This window comes from Coregonus lavaretus (assembly GCF_964263955.1).
Source record: "Coregonus lavaretus genome assembly, chromosome: 18".
Lineage (NCBI taxonomy): Eukaryota > Metazoa > Chordata > Actinopteri > Salmoniformes > Salmonidae > Coregonus > Coregonus lavaretus.
Window position 1 is genome coordinate 43009923 of NC_140005.1, and position 16743 is coordinate 43026665.

Genomic DNA, 16743 nt, shown 5'->3' on the forward strand with positions numbered 1-16743 from the left:
AGAAAGTTCCCCCCAAAAATCTAAGGAGTCAGATGTTTTCATATTTCAAAAGTGACATTTTTTTTTATGTTCAACTTATTTGTTCAACTTATTTACTTTTGAGGTAAGAAAAGGAGATAACATTCCACATTGGAGTTTTACATTCACAATAGCACATGGACTCATTTATTTTGGCTCTGAAGTCCAATTTTGGGGAGGATATCAAAAAAACACTTCAGATCTCAGATGGAATGTTTGTGAAAAAGGAAGGAAAGCATTAGCCAATTAAAGCCACTGGTCCTTCGGTGTAACACAACAGTCATTCATTGTGACATACACTAGTAAACAGGAAGTGGGAATGTGAAAAGGAGGTTGTTGTGTCCTACTGTACGACACAGACCTTAAGTCACTCACTGCGAGTAAAATAACAGTTTCAGGACATTGTTTTGGCACTCGGTCACCTCTTGGAGGAGGAAAGGAGGAAACTTTATCGCCTGAAGGATATCCTACTCTTGTTGCCTCAGACTACACTGTCGGGTTTGAAGAAAACACTTTCAAGGAAATAAGCTGAATGCCTGTGGGGCCTTTTCAGTCATGTGTAAACTTAAGCTAACCTCTGCGTATATGGAGAGATTAAGACTCTAATTAGAACAGTACATGTTTGACTGTTCTTTGACAGAGCTCAGCCTATATGCTTAGTGTAATATGGATGAATGGGCCATAGTACACAGAATATGGCTGACGTGATGTGGGAGTCTGAAATAAATGCTAACGTAACAGGTCACTTAACATAGAGCAGTATGTGTGTGTGGTCTATACTAGAAAATGGGAATATTACTTATTTTTATTTCCCTGTTCCCCTCTCCCTCTCCCATATGTTCTGTCTCCAGGACTTTGTCCCACTTTACCAGGACTTTGAGAACTTTTACACCAGGAACTTATATATGCGCATCCGTGACAGTTGGAACCGACCCATCTGCAGTGTCCCGGGGGCTAAGGTGGACCTGGTGGAACGTGTGTCACACGACTACAACTGGACCTTTGAGTGAGTGTCATAGTCACAGGAAAAAACAAGAAACCAACTCAGTGGTCTTGTGATTAGTGTCCGCCCTGAGATTGGAAGGTTGGGAGTTCTATCTCCGGCCAAGTCATACCAGACTGACACTCAACATTAACGAAATAGATTGGGGGTAAGGCCCTGCGAAAGACTAGCGTCCTGTCCAGGGGGTGTACTTGTACACCAAGCTGCCTCACACTACAGAAACAGGAGATAGGCTCCTATGGGCCTTTCTGGCTCGCACAAGCCAAGGCTACTTACAGTCACAGGATGCGTCCCAAATGGCACCCTATTCCCTACATAGTGCATTACTTTTGACCAGAACCCTATAGGACCATTTGGGACATAGCCACAGAGTTGCTAAAAGAAGGTCCTAACCACTGATCAAGGGCCAGATGAGAACATTAGCCCTCTAATGTTTAGCATTAAGATTCAAGGTAGGGTAAGCTGGGCAGCTCCAGGCCTGGTGGGCCGCAGGCGTGCAGGGTTTTGTTCCAGTCCAGCAAAAATACACCAGATTAGGCCTAAATATTCAACTAATCATGGCTTTCAGTTTGCACCATGATTATTTTTACCATTTTCTACATTGTAGAATATTAGTGAAGACATCAAAACTATGAAATAACACATGTGGAATCATGTAGTAACCAGAAAAGTGTTAAACAAATCAAAATATATTTTATATTTGAGATTCTTCAAATAGCCACACTTTGCCTTGATGACAGCTTTGCACACTCTAGGCATTCTCTCAACCAGCTTCATGAGGTAGTCACCTGGAATGCATTTCAATTAACAGGTGTGCCTTGTTAAAAGTTAATTTGTGGAATTTATTTCCTTCTTAATGTGTTTGAGCCAATCAGTTCTGTTGTGACAAGGGAGGGGAGGGGAGGGGTAGCCCTATTTGAAGATAGCCCTATTTGGTAAAAGACCAAGTCCATATTATGGCAAGAACAGCTCAAATAAGCAAAGAGAAACAACAGTCCATCATTACATTAAGACATGAAGGTTTGTCAATACTGAAAATGTCAAGAACTTTTAAACTTTCGTCAAGTGCTGTCGCAAAAACCATCAAGCGCTATGATGAAACTGGCTCTCATGAGGACCACCACAGGAATACAAGACCCAGAGTTACCTCTGCTGCAGAGGATAAGTTCATTAGAGTTACCAGCCTCAGAAATTGCAGCCCAAATAAATGCGTCACAGAGTTCAAGTAACAGACACATCTCAACATCAACTGTTCAGAGGAGACTGTGTGAATCAGGCCTTCATGGTGGAATTGCCTCAAAGAAACCACTACTAAAGGACACCAATAAGAAGAAGAGACTTGCTTGGGCCAAGAAACACGAGCAATGGACAATAGACCAGTGGAAATGTGTCCTTTGGAGTCCAAATTGGAGATTTTTGGTTCCAACCACCATTTGTCTTTGTGAGATGCGGTGTGGATCTCCACATGTGTATTTCCCACCATAAAGCATGGAGGAGGAGGTGTTATGATGTGGGGGTGCTTTGCTGGTGACACTGTCTGTGATTTATTTAGAATTCAAGGCACACTTAACCAGCATGGCTACCACAGCATTCTGCTTTGATACGCCATCCCATCTTGTTTGGGCTTAGTGGGACTATCATTTGTTTTTCAACAGGACAATGACCCAACACACCTCCTGGCTTTTTAAGGGCTATTTTACCAAGACGGAGAGTGGTGGAGTGCTGCATCAGATGACCTGGCCTCCACAATCCCCCGACCTCAACCCAATTGAGATGGTTTGGGATGAGTTGGACAGCAGAGTGAAGGAAAAGCAGCCAACAAGTGCTCAGCATATGTCGGAACTCCTTCAAGACTGTTGGAAAAGCATTCCAGGTGAAGCTGATTGAGAGAATGCCAAGAGTGTGCAAAGCTGTCATCAAGGCAAAGGGTGGCTATTTGAAGAATCTCAAATATAAAATATATTTTGATTTGTTTAACACTATTTTGGTTACAACATGATTCCATATGTGTTATTTCATAGTTTTGATGTCTTCACTATTATTCTACAATGTAAAAAATAGTACAAATAAAGAAAAACCCTTGAATGAGTAGGTGTGTCCAAACTTTTGACTGGTATTGTGTATACAGTGCTATGAAATAGTATTTCCCCCCTTTCTAATTTTCTCTACTTTTGCATATTTGTGATACTCAATGTTATCAGATCTTCAACCAAAACCTAATATTAGATAAAGGGAACATAAGTGGACAAATAACACAACAATTACATATTTATTTCATTAACAAAGTTATGCAACACCCAATTCCCCTGTGTGAAAAAGTAATTGCCCCCTTACACTCAATAACTGGTTGTGCCACCTTTAGCTGCAATGACTCCAACCAAATGCTTCCTGTAGTTGTTGATCAGTCTCTCACGTCGCTGTGGAGGAATTTTGTCCCACTCTTCCATGCAGAACTGCTTTATCTCAGTGACGTGTGGGTTTTCAAGCATGAACTGCTCGTTTCAAGACCTGCCACAACATCTCAATTGGGATTAGGTCTGGACTTTGACTAGGCCATTCCAAAACTTCCAATTTGTTGCTTTTTAGCAATTTCATGTAGACTTGATTGTGTGTTTTGGATCATTGTCTTGCTGCATGACCCAGCTGCGCTTCAGCTTCAGCTCACAGACGGATGGTCTGACATTCTCCTGTAGAATTCTCTGATACAGAGCAGAATTCATGGTTCCTTCTATTAAGGCAAGTCGTCCAGGTCCTGAGGCAGCAAAGCATCCCCAAACCATCACACCACCACCACCAAATATTAAGTTCTGCTTTTCTGATGTATCAAATACTTATGTCATGCAATAAAATGCAAATTAATTACTTACAAATCATACAATGTGATTTTCTGGATTTTTGGTTTAGATTCCGTCTCTCACAGTTGAAGTGTACCTATGATAAAAATGACAGACCTCTACATGCTTTGTAAGTAGGAAAACCTGCAAAATCAGCAGTGTATCAAAAACTTGTTCTCCCCACTGTGTATATATATATTTATTTATATAAATAACTTGGGCGGGAGGAAGAGAGAGGGAGGACACTGAGAGGTTATTCTAGACTAACCACAAGACCTGAGGCCTCTCGTCATGATTTGTTTGATTACTGAAAAGCAGAACTGTGAACTAAACGGAAAGTGTCCTTTTGACGCTGTGTTCTGATTTGGTTGTGTGTGTGTGTGTGTGTGTGTGTGTGATTAGCATCATACCATTATAGAGTCTGGCTGATAAACATGCAGTCAAGAGACTGTTGAAGGTCAAGTATGTGTTGGTGTATTTGGCAGACATTTCAGTCCAAGTGAATTACTTGCTTAGCTGAATACAGTAAAGGTTAAATACATTTGGCACCCCTTTCAGTCCCAGCTATACAGAGTAATGGGTCCTATAACTAGCTATAACTCTCTCTCGTTCTCTCTCTCTCTCTCTGTTTCCCTATGTCTCTCTCTCTCTCTCTCTCTCACTCTCTGTTTCCCTATGTCTCTCTCTCTCTCTGTTTCCCTATGTCTCTCTCTCTCTCTGTTTCCCTATGTCTCTCTCTCTCTCTCTGTTTCCCTCTGTCTCGCTCTCTTTATGTTTCCCTCTGTCTCTCTCTTTTTGTTTCCCTCTGTCTCTCTCTCGCTCTGTCTCTCTCTTTCTTTGTTCCCCTCTGTCTTTCTCTCTCGCTCTGTCTCTCTCGCTCTGTCTTTCTCTCTCTCAGCTACACAGGCAGAGTGGTTGAAGGTGTGATAAACATGGGTTCTTATAACTACCTGGGCTTTGCTGAGAACACAGGTTATTGTGCCGACGCATCCGCTGAGGTCACCATGAAGTATGGGGTGGGCGTGGCCAGCACCAGGCAGGAGATGGGTATGGCCTGGTAACACACACATGCCCACACACACACGCCGTGTAAACGCACACATGCACAAACACACACTCACTCAACTAAAAACAGGCGGGGAAATACACTGTCCCATAGTTGAATTCATTTCGCTGTCCAACATGGCCAATATGTTGACCCAAACAAGACACAGAGAGCAGTGAAAGAGAACAGCTCTGATTCTCACAATCCTCCCTTTTCTGTAAAAAGTGGAATATTTACAAATGAATCCAATGTAAGCATTTTTATCTCACTTTCACACCCTCAAGTTATTTGTGTTTCACTTCACATTAGAGTCCTTCCATGTCATTACAGCAAGCCATGACACCCACCATCAGATTGTTCAGAAATTGTAGTTAGAAACAGATAGGATTGGCATTCCTGAAACATTATTTTATTGACATTTAATTGTATCTCTGAGAAATTAAGCTAATTGATTGCACCCAAATTGGCAATTTTAATTAATAGGATTCAGATAATATTCAGTAAATATAGTACCCAAAATCCGATTTGGAACATTTCTTCCTACCAATGCGTAAGACATGAGGAATATGAGAATTGCATAGGGATAGCCCTCTCAGAGAGCGGCCACGTGTTGGACTATTCAAGGAGAGTTGGGTTGAAGCATTAGGTTGCTAAGACAAGGATAAACTGAATTGCTTTCATGGAGGACTGGCTTGAATTGTGAGGATGACCACACAATTTGTTTTCATAATGAGCCAAATCTATTGGTTTAGAACCCAAAGTTGCAAAGGGAATGTTATGATCTATTTAATAAACACAAGAGACCAGCAAAATGGATAAAAGAATGTGGCGGTATAGGAAGAACAGTGGCATCTAGTGGTCAAAACATGTTACTTTCACACTACTTTATGGTAAATAATGCAAGCGACTTCCATTACAAAATTCACTAGGAATACATTACATAGTATGGAGAAGCAATTCTCCAAGCCACAGCTTCATACTACTTGTCAAACAGAGCACTTATACTGGTTGTTGGGGTGGGATTGGCATGGGGTGTGGGGGGTCCGTGGGTGGCTTTAGACACTTTATGGGGGATTCCTCAAGTCTTACTCATTGGTAGGAAGAAGTATGGTCCAAATCAGATGTTGAGTACTATAATTATTGAATATAATCGGAATCCTATAAATGAAAAGGGCAAATTTGGGGGCAATCAATTAGCTTAATTTCACAGAGATCAAATTATGTTTAAACAAAATAATGTTTCAGGAATGCTAATAGTATCTGTTACCAACTACATAATCAATTTCAGAACAATCTGAGATGGTGGGTGTCAATCCTCTTTCTTGTGCTTTTTGAGGTGGAACGACCCAGTAGTGAGTGGTAGGATTAATTATCTGGCTCTGAGATTAACTCTATATCGGAGATATTATATTTTGGTGTATGTTAATTTATAGATATGAAGTAAACGTATACAGTGCATTCGGAAAGTATTCAGACCCCTTGACTTTTTCCACATTTTGTTACGTTACAGCCTTATTCTAAAATCCTCAGCAATCTACACACAATACCCCATAATGACAAAGCGAAAACAGGTTTTTAGAAATGTTTGCTAATAAATAAAAAACAGAAATACCTTATTTACATAAGGATTCAGACCCTTTGCTATGAGACTCGAAATTGCTCAAGTGTGTCCTGTTTCCATTGATCATCCTTGAGATGTTTCTACAACTTGATTGGAGTCCACCTGTGGTAAATTCAGTTGATTGGACATGAGTTGGAAAGGCACACACCTGTCTATATAAGGTCCCACAGTTGACAGTGCATGTCAGAGCAAAAACCAAGCCATGAGGTAGAAGGAATTGTCCGTAGAGCTCCGAGACAGGATTGTGTCGAGGCACAGATCTGGTGAAGGGTACCAAAAAATGTCTGCAGCATTGAAGGTCCCTAAGAACACAGTGGCCTCCATCATTCTTAAATGGAAGAATTTGGAACCACCAAGACTCTTCCTAGAGCTGGCTGCCCGGCCAAACTGAGCAATCGGGGGAGAAGGGCCTTGGTCAGGGAGGTGACCAAGAACACGATGGTCACTCTGACAGAGGTCCAGAGTTCCTCTGTGGAGATGGAAGAACCTTCCAGAAGGATAACCATCTCTGCGGCACTCCACCAATCAGGCCTTTATGGTAGAGTGGCCAGACGGAAGCCACTCCTCAGTAAAAGGCACATGACAGCCCGCTTGGAGTTGACCAAAAGGCACCTAAAGACTCTCAGATCATGAGAAACAAGATTCTCTGGTCTGATGAAACCAAGATTGAACTCTTTGACCTGAATACTAAACGTCACGTCTGGAGGAAACCTGGCACCATCCCTACGGTGAAGCATGGTGGTGGCAGCATCATGCTGTGGGGATGTTGTTCAGCGGCAGGGACTGGGAGACTAGTCAGGATCGAGGCAAAGATTAAAAGAGCAAAGTACAGAGAGATCCTTGATGAAAACCTTCTCCAGAGCGCTCAGGACCTCAGACTGGGGCGAAGGTTCCCCTTCCAACAGGATAACGACCCTAAGCACATAGTCAAGACACAACGCAGGAGTGGCTTCAGGACAAGTCTCCGAATGTCCATGAGTGGCCCAGCCAGAGCCCAAACTTGAACCCGATCAAACATCTCTGGAGAGACCTGAAAATAGCTGTGCAGCAATGCACCCCATCCAACCTGACAGAGCTTGAGAGGATCTGCAGAGAAGAAGGGAGAAAATCCACAAATACAGGTGTGCTAAGCTTGTAGCGTCATACCCAAGAAGACTTGAGGCTGTAATCGCTGCCAAAGGTGCTTCAACAAAGTACTGAGTAAAGGGTCTGAAAAGTTATCTAAATGTGATAATTCAGTTTTTATCTTTTATACATTTGCAAAAATGTATAGAAACGCGTTTTTGCTTTGTCATTATGGGGTATTATTGTGTGTAGATTGATGAGGATTTGTTTCATTTTAATCCAGTTTAGAATGAGGCTGTAACATGAAAAAAGTGAAATGGTCTGAATACTTTCCGAATGCACTGTATCTAGAGGAATACATTTGTTTATCAAAAACTAATTTTGTTTTTAAATTGCCTTCGCCACACGCTCGGGCATTATAACTCAGTCTTGGCAGGTAGATGATCGCAGAGGCTCATACTCAGCCCTAAGCCATCTGTATCATACAACTGTTTATAATGAATAACACACAGTTATTCTTCTGAATCTTATCAGTAGGTAGGTATGTGCTTTTGTTTTGATGTATCTCCTATATTCCCTTAGGTAACTTAGACAGACATGAGGAGATGGAGGAGCTGGTTGCTAAATTCCTGGGCGTGGAGTCGGCCATGGCTTTCGGGATGGGCTTCGCTACGAATTCGATGAACATCCCTGCCCTCACTGGCAAGGTAGTAGGAAATGCTACCCAAACACCAGGGGTTCTCAGTCTTTTTCTATGTGCTAGCCTCTGGCTCTCTCTGGTTCACTGTCTTTGCATTCGTCGCTCTCTCTCTCGCGCTCTCTCTCTCGCGCTCTCTCTCTGTCTCTGTCTCTGTCTCTCTCTCTCTCTCTCTCTCTCTCTCTCTCTCTCTCTCTCTCTGTCTCGCTCTCTTAATTCAAGAAATGCTTTATTGGCATGAGTGGCTGGTTGCCACTGTTGCCAAAGCAATGTATATGAAGTATTACATACATGAACAATATGTCTGAGCAACAATTATAATATATGTCAACAAAAACAATTATACATGGAAAATAATACACAAAAAAGAAAACAAACAGCAACTGTTTAGAAATTAAATCTACAAGGGCTCATGTGTATGACATTGCTATTGTCTTTCTTATGTTATTATACTGTCTCAATGTTTTCTTCTACCAAAATTCAGATTTTCTCCTCAACAGGCAGTTCAAGAAATCCTGCAACATTTTCTTTAAATTTCAGGAGATAAATATCTCTGAGTCATATTTGGAGCAGTGGAGTAGGAAGAGCTGCTCATCCTGTACATCACCTGACCTACAGTGGGGGGAAAAAGTATTTAGTCAGCCACCAATTGTGCAAGTTCTCCCACTTAAAAAGATGAGAGAGGCTGTAATTTTCGTCATAGGTACACGTCAACTATGACAGACAAATTGAGGAAAAAAAATCCAGAAAATCACATTGTAGGATTTTTTATGAATTTATTTGCAAATTATGGTGGAAAATAAGTATTTGGTCACCTACAAACAAGCAAGATTTCTGGCTCTCACAGACCTGTAACAACTTATTTAAGAGGCTCCTCTGTCCTCCACTCGTTACCTGTATTAATGGCACCTGTTTGAACTTGTTATCAGTATAAAAGACACCTGTCCACAACCTCAAACAGTCACACTCCAAACTCCACTATGGCCAAGACCAAAGAGCTGTCAAAGGACAGATTCAGGCTGGGAAGACTGAATCTGCAATAGGTAAGCAGCTTGGTTTGAAGAAATCAACTGTGGGAGCAATTATTAGGAAATGGAAGACATACAAGACCACTGATAATCTCCCTCGATCTGGGGCTCCACGCAAGATCTCACCCCGTGGGGTCAAAATGATCACAAGAACGGTGAGCAAAAATCCCAGAACCACACGGGGGGACCTAGTGAATGACCTGCAGAGAGCTGGGACCAAAGTAACAAAGCCTACCATCAGTAACACACTACGCCGCCAGGGACTCAAATCCTGCAGTGCCAGACGTGTCCCCCTGCTTAAGCCAGTACATGTCCAGGCCCGTCTGAAGTTTGCTAGAGTGCATTTGGATGATCCAGAAGAGAATTGGGAGAATGTCATATGGTCAGATGAAACCAAAATATAACTTTTTGGTCAAAACTCAACTCGTCGTGTTTGGAGGACAAAGAATGCTGAGTTGCATCCAAAGAACACCATACCTACTGTGAAGCATGGGGGTGGAAACATCATGCTTTGGGGCTGTTTTTCTGCAAAGGGACCAGGACGACTGATCCGTGTAAAGGAAAGAATGAATGGGGCCATGTATCGTGAGATTTTGAGTGAAAACCTCCTTCCATCAGCAAGGGCATTGAAGATGAAACGTGGCTGGCTCTTTCAGCATGACAATGATCCCAAACACACTGCCCGGGCAACGAAGGAGTGGCTTCGTAAGAAGCATTTCAAGGTCCTGGAGTGGCCTAGCCAGTCTCCAGATCTCAACCCCATAGAACATCTTTGGAGGGAGTTGAAAGTCTGTGTTGCCCAGCGACAGCCCCAAAACTGCGTACTATTGTTTGTACAGATGAACGTGGTACCTTCAGGCGTTTGGAAATTGCTCCCAAGGATGAACCAGACTTGTGGAGGTCTACAATTTTTTTTCGGAGGTCTTGGCTGATTTCTTTTGATTTTCCCATGATGTCAAGCAAAGAGGCACTGAGTTTGAAGGTAGGCCTTGAAATACATCCACAGGTACACCTCCAATTGACTCAAATTATGTCAATTAGCCTATCAGAAGCTTCTAAAGCCATGACAACATTTTCTGGAATTTTCCAAGCCATTTAAAGGCACAGTCAACTTAGTGTATGTAAACGTCTGACCCACTGGAATTGTGATACAGTGAATTATAAGTGAAATAATCTGTCTGTAAACAATTGTTGGAAAAATTACTTGTGTCGTGCACAAAGTAGATGTCCTAACCGACTTGCCAAAGCTATAGTTTGTTAACAAGAAATTTGTGGAGTGGTTGAAAAACGAGTTTTAATGACTCCAACCTAAGTGTATGTAAACTTCCGACTTCAACTGTAGATTGTTCTAATATGGTAGCCAGTTTATTTGTATAAATAATGAATAAGGTTGGACTAATATTGTGACCTTGTCTTACTCCTCTGTCTTGACTAAAGAATTGTGTTCACACAACATGAATAGACCTTGCCTCCTATAGCACTTTGAAGGCGTTTTAAGAACATGCTTTACCTTCATGCCATATGGAATCAAAGGCTTTTTTAATGTCTATATAAACAGGCAAATATTTTTCCTTTGTGAGTTTGGTGGCCAAGGTGTGGTGATCTGTTCAGCGTTTAGGGAGGAATCCAATTGGACTTTTACTTAAGATGTTGTGTTTACTTAGGAAGGCCTGAATTCTGGCATTCTTTATGCTACAGAAAACCTTTCCTAAATTACTACTAACAGAGATGCATCTCTGTCTGTCTCTCTCTGTTTCTTTCTTTCTCTCTCTCTCTCTCTCTCTCTCTCTCTCTCTCTCTCTCTCTCTCTCTCTCTCTCTCTCTCTCTCTCTCTCTCTCTCACACTCTCTCTCTCTCTGTTCTTTCAGTTAGTTTCACCCTCTCTCTGTTCATTTCACTTTCCCTGGCGCTCACTCGCATTGCCTCTAGGTTTCTTTCCCTCTCTCCCTGGCACTGTGTGCTCTATCGGTATCTGCCTCTGTTGTGTTGCCTTCAAAGTGCTGCCTTTACCGTGGAACGTGTGTGTGTGTAAAGAGTAAGAGTTTATGAGAGGAGGGTGTGTTTGTATTGCAATAGGGGAGGAATCCATGTTAGTATATTTAATACCAGCATGGTGTTGTCATAATGTTCAGTGCACAAGCACTTCCTTATCTCCATAACAACAACATTCCGGGAGGTTGTGTGTGTCACCATGACGCCAGCAGGTGACCTCTAGACCTGGGTAGTGCGTACGCACGCCACAGGAGAGGCTCGATAACACTGCATATTATCAACAGGAAGTGTTTCCTGCCGCCAGGAGCACATCACAGCTCCACTTTCTGTCAGGGCAAAGGTCATCGCCAGAGGTCAACTCTGTTGTGTTGCTGTGAGAGCGGATGCAGTGTGAGGTTTCCAAACTTGACTGTGGGCAAGAAAGAGAAATAACACATTATGTTATCTTTCTTTCTTGTGAGGATTGCAAAACGCAAGATGGTGAGGTTTTACTACTTATTGATCAAGCATAGAAATAGTCTTAGTAGACAAGCTCTCTCTCCTCTCTCTCTCTGTGTAGGGCTGTCTAATCCTAAGTGATGAGCTGAACCATGCTTCTCTGGTCCTGGGAGCCAGGCTGTCTGGGTCCACCATCCGAGTCTTCAAACACAACAGTAAGTCAGTCCTTTATCTCTATCCCACCGCAACACTGTGTCCATCCCCTATCTCTTTCCCCCTGCAACATCGGGTCCGTCCCCCATCTCTGTCCCCCCTGCAACACTGGGTCCGTCCCCCATCTCTGTCCCCACTGCAAAACCGTGTCTGTCCTCTATTGCTGTCCCCACTGCAATATCGGGTTCGTCCCTTATCTTTATCCCTTCCAGACTTTGTTAATGTTCAACCAAAATGGTGGGGCTTATATCTGTCCCACATGCTACAATGGGTCCGTCTTTGATCTCTGTCCCCCCTGTTTCTACAGTGTACAGATCACCACCCTAAGGCTCTATAGCTAGTCCATGAGGGGCATACACTACTTTGAAAAGTTTGGGAATAACTGCTCTGGTCTAAACAGTTTAGTCCCAGCAGTGACATTTAGGGGAGCGTGTGTGCGTGAGTGAGTGTGTGTGTGTGCTCTGAATTAAGCTCCGGTCACAGCAGGTCATGAATATGTGTTCCCACCAGCTGGAAAGGTCATCTCTATGGCAATTATCCTTCCTGATAATCTCCCTTTGATGTTCCAGGGCAGGGAAACAATCTGAATAGAAAACTGATATTTGAATGAGAACTTAACACTCTAGATCAGGGATTGTCACCTGGTGGCCCGAGTCTGGGTCTCAACTTACTTTTGAGAGTTAGAATAGTAGAATACACAATGTACAATTTAGAAATGTGGTTGTGCATCAGCAGTTTTTCACATGTTATGTCAGTCACTGACAGTCACTCAATTAGCATTTCAGATAATCATTTTTAGATTGGTAAATTAGTCTAGCCTGCTATATAAACTTGTAGTAATCATGGCCGAATACCGACCGGATACGCAGGGCAGGTGCCCAGTATCCCTGACCTCCAGGAGGCCCCCATTGATTTTGTTTGTCACTCTCACTCAGATACATTAACATGGAATAAGTATTGGCAAAATGTGTAGAATCGCAGGAAATAGATTTAGAACTACAAAGATTTCTCTCCATCCCATGGCAAAATGGGTAGAATTGCAGAAAATGTGAACAACTGCCGTTGTTAGCATCCCTGCCTTTAGGTTCATATGGATTGATTTGAGACTGGTTCAGCCAGCAAACAGACAAATCTCGCTTAGGGCCCCCAAAAGGATAGGGCTGGCATTGGTCTCTTGTCAGATGTTAACTGGTGTATGTAAATGGTGATTTCTCTGCTGTGGAAACTGTGTAACTGTGTGCTCCTGGTGTGTCTTGTCAGACATGCAGAGTCTGGAGAAGATGTTGAGAGACGCCATAGTCCACGGCCAGCCCAGAACACACAGGCCATGGAAGAAGATCCTCATACTGGTAGAGGGAATATACAGGTAGTCTTTTACTTTCAACTTTATTTGTGATGGTGAGCTTAAGTCAATTTGTTTACATTTTATAAAAGTACAGACTCGGAGCTTCAAAATGAAACATGGGAAAGTTCTACTGCTTTGAAAGTTTATAAACTTGAAAGATTTTGCTGAGATTTTCACACTTGCTAGAGAGCTTTTCTTTGTTTCCTTGGCTGAATTAGGCTCGTAATTAAAATGTTGTATTCATATTTGTTATAGTTATATAGTTTGTTATTAAGGCACATGACAGTTCACATGTTCAAGAAGGCCTGCTGGCAGCAGAACATTGTACATGTACTCCAGAGGCAGCTGCTTAGACCGCTAGACCACCCTAGGCCACATGCTGTTTAAACTTTACACTATAAAGAAGGAATCTACAGGAACTCCCAACACTGGTGCTCTCTCTATCATTAGTCAAATGTACACTATGTGATGTGATGGCAAAAAATGTCCCCTGAAGTGAAGATCGGATACTTCCTCCTCCCCATCTTTTGTCCCTCTTGTCACCCCCACCCACCACCCTACCTCTCTCCATCTGTCCCCAGTATGGAAGGCAGTATAGTACGTCTACCTGAAGTCATAGCTCTGAAGAAGCGCTACAGGGCCTATCTTTACCTGGATGAGGCCCACAGTATTGGGGCTCTGGGGCCGGGGGGCCGAGGTGTGGTCGACTACTTTGGTCTGGACCCCCGAGACGTGGACGTCATGATGGGGACGTTCACCAAGAGCTTCGGCGCTGCGGGGGGCTACATTGGAGGCAGGAGGGTGAGGAGGATAACACTGATTTAATGGACAGGTTCACTTTTTTGGAACCAAATCTGTATTTTGGATGTTCTAGAAGTGTCCAGACACTTTTTTTGTGATTTCACTTGCTTTTGAAAAGCATACCCCACCAGCGATAGACTTCCTCATTCAGTAGGTGTAGGGGCACAGATACAACATGAACAAAGGCTCCAAAAACACCCAAATACATCCTTTTAGAAACGACAACGTTCTCAGTGTAGTGATGCAGGTCTTTAGACGTTGTACACGTGAAGTTGTGTCCTTCTGAACTTTATCCGCATTGTTATGTTCCATGTTGTGCGGACTCATTTTGTAGCCTGTGCATGCGCACAGGGAAAAGTGTAGCTTGAGTCGCACAACATGGAATATAACATTGCGGATAAAGTTCAGAATGACACAACTTCCTTTTAATGTTACTAAAATGTTACAGCCACGTTACAAATAAACGTTTCAGATACTGTAAATGTACCATATCCAATATAAAAACATTACATATCAACAGTACAGCAACATTAGAGGGAGGAGGGTGAAGAGGAACAGCGCACAATGCAGATAACACATCTACTTTTATGCCAAGTCTGAAATCAGAAATATATACTTTTAGTGTTGCTAATATACTAACTTCAGGGTCAACAATAACATTCTATTCTAGGAGTTGATGGAGTACCTACGTTCCCACTCTCACAGTGCGGTGTACGCCGCATCTATGTCACCTCCTGTCGTGGAGCAGATCATCGCTTCTATGAAGTGCATTATGGGGGAGGACGGGACGACGCTAGGTGAGTCCGACACGTAGAAACGCAGTAGATAGAGTGAAAAAGGTGCTATGTCCCCCACACACACTGATGCAATTAAATGCCGTTTTAAAGACATTGCACTTAGCTGTAAAAGGTGTTTCAGGATGTTTTTGCTCTGTGGTTGGTACTGAGGTGTTTTCTGTTGGCCCATACCATGCTTTGCCACAAGGGGGCGGCATAAGCTTGTGTAAGACTGGAGCATGGCAGAATGCTCTCAACAGACATACTTAGTTTGTGTACAGATACAGAGTGGGGTTCTGATTTACTGACTGTGTGTAAGGTAATCAGTGTTCTATATTGGTGGAAACGTACTGTACTGACTATACAGTAGGCTATTCATCAGGTTTTAACTACAGTACCATCAAATCAAAGTTTATTGGTCTCGTACACAGATTTGCAGGTTATCGCAGGTGCAGTGAAATGCTTGTGTTTCTAGCTCCAACAGTGCAGTAATACCAAGCCATAATAAATCAAATAAAATACACACATAATCCAGAAAATATCAATAATAAGGAAATTAAGAAATATCAAAACGAGCAATGTCATGGACCGGAATATAAATATATGTATAGGGATGTAACAAAAATCACATTTTTGTTTTTCATGAATTGTATTATATAGACAATATTGATTTTCCTACAAGACTGCGCTCACCTTACTGCTGTCCCCCACCCACTCAGCAACGATGGTAGTTAATGCCATTTTAGGTTATCTGCTGTGTGCCTCTTCTCCATGTTCTTAGTTGTCAGTCGTACCTGGTAAAATAATGGAATTTAGAAATATATAAATATTAGGTTAGTGTTGCGCCACGTATGGTGTTCGAAAGCTCGCGCTTTGTAGGCCTAGTTGCAGAGCAATCATTGTACAATTTCTCCATCCAGGCAGTCACGTTTTTTTGAAATGGCATCTTGTGGTCTGGTTCGAGACATGCTAATAGGGCAACATTGAAGTCAACATCTTCTACCATTGACAATGGCTGCATATCAACTGCAATCATTTCTGTAATCAGCGCTGTGATTTTCTCACTCCGTCCCTTATCGCACTGCTGCCAGCAACGGGTTGGGTCTCATGGGCCTCCCTTTCAGCATTGCACCTGTACTGCCACTGTAGCTCAACACCACTTTGCAAAGTTTGCATTTCAAAACCTTCTCATTTAATTTCTCAAAGTGTATGTGTGTGTGTGTGTATATGTGTGTGTGTGTATATGTGTGTATATATATATATATATATATATATATATATATATATATATATATATATATATATATATATATATATATATATATATATACATACAGTGGGGAGAACAAGTATTTGATACACTGCCGATTTTGCAGGTTTTCCTACTTAAAAGCATGTAGAGGTCTGTAATTTGTATCATAGGTACACTTCAACTGTGAGAGACGGAATCTAAAACAAAAATCCAGAAAATCACATTGTATGATTTGTAAGTAATTCATTTGCATTTTATTGCATGACATAAGTATTTGATACATCAGAAAAGCAGAACTTAATATTTGGTACAGAAACCTTTGTTTGCAATTACAGAGATCAAACGTTTCCTGTAGGTCTTGACCAGGTTTGCACACACTGCAGCAGGGATTTTGGCCCACTCCTCCATACAGACCTTCTCCAGATCCTTCAGGTTTCGGGGCTGTCGCTGGGCAATACGGACTTTCAGCTCCCTCCAAAGATTATCTATTGGGTTCAGGACTGGAGACTGGCTAGGCCACTCCAGGACCTTGAGATGCTTCTTACGGAGCCACTCCTTAGTTGCCCTGGCTGTGTGTTTCGGGTTGTTGTCATGCTGGAAGACCCAGCCACGACC

General features: G+C 42.3%; 1 protein-coding gene across 2 annotated transcripts in view; it reads left to right on the top strand.

Moving 5' to 3' along the window:
- sptlc2a (serine palmitoyltransferase, long chain base subunit 2a) overlaps window positions 1–16743 on the top strand; it is a 53404-nt gene that overhangs the window by 13021 nt on the left and 23640 nt on the right. For both annotated transcript variants that reach the window (XM_084182197.1, XM_084182198.1), the window contains exons 3-9: window positions 870–1024; window positions 4754–4902; window positions 8169–8293; window positions 11863–11956; window positions 13215–13320; window positions 13881–14100; window positions 14771–14897. In XM_084182197.1, coding sequence (XP_084038323.1) covers window positions 870–1024; window positions 4754–4902; window positions 8169–8293; window positions 11863–11956; window positions 13215–13320; window positions 13881–14100; window positions 14771–14897 — 976 coding nt within the window. The remainder of the gene's footprint in view (window positions 1–869; window positions 1025–4753; window positions 4903–8168; window positions 8294–11862; window positions 11957–13214; window positions 13321–13880; window positions 14101–14770; window positions 14898–16743) is intronic.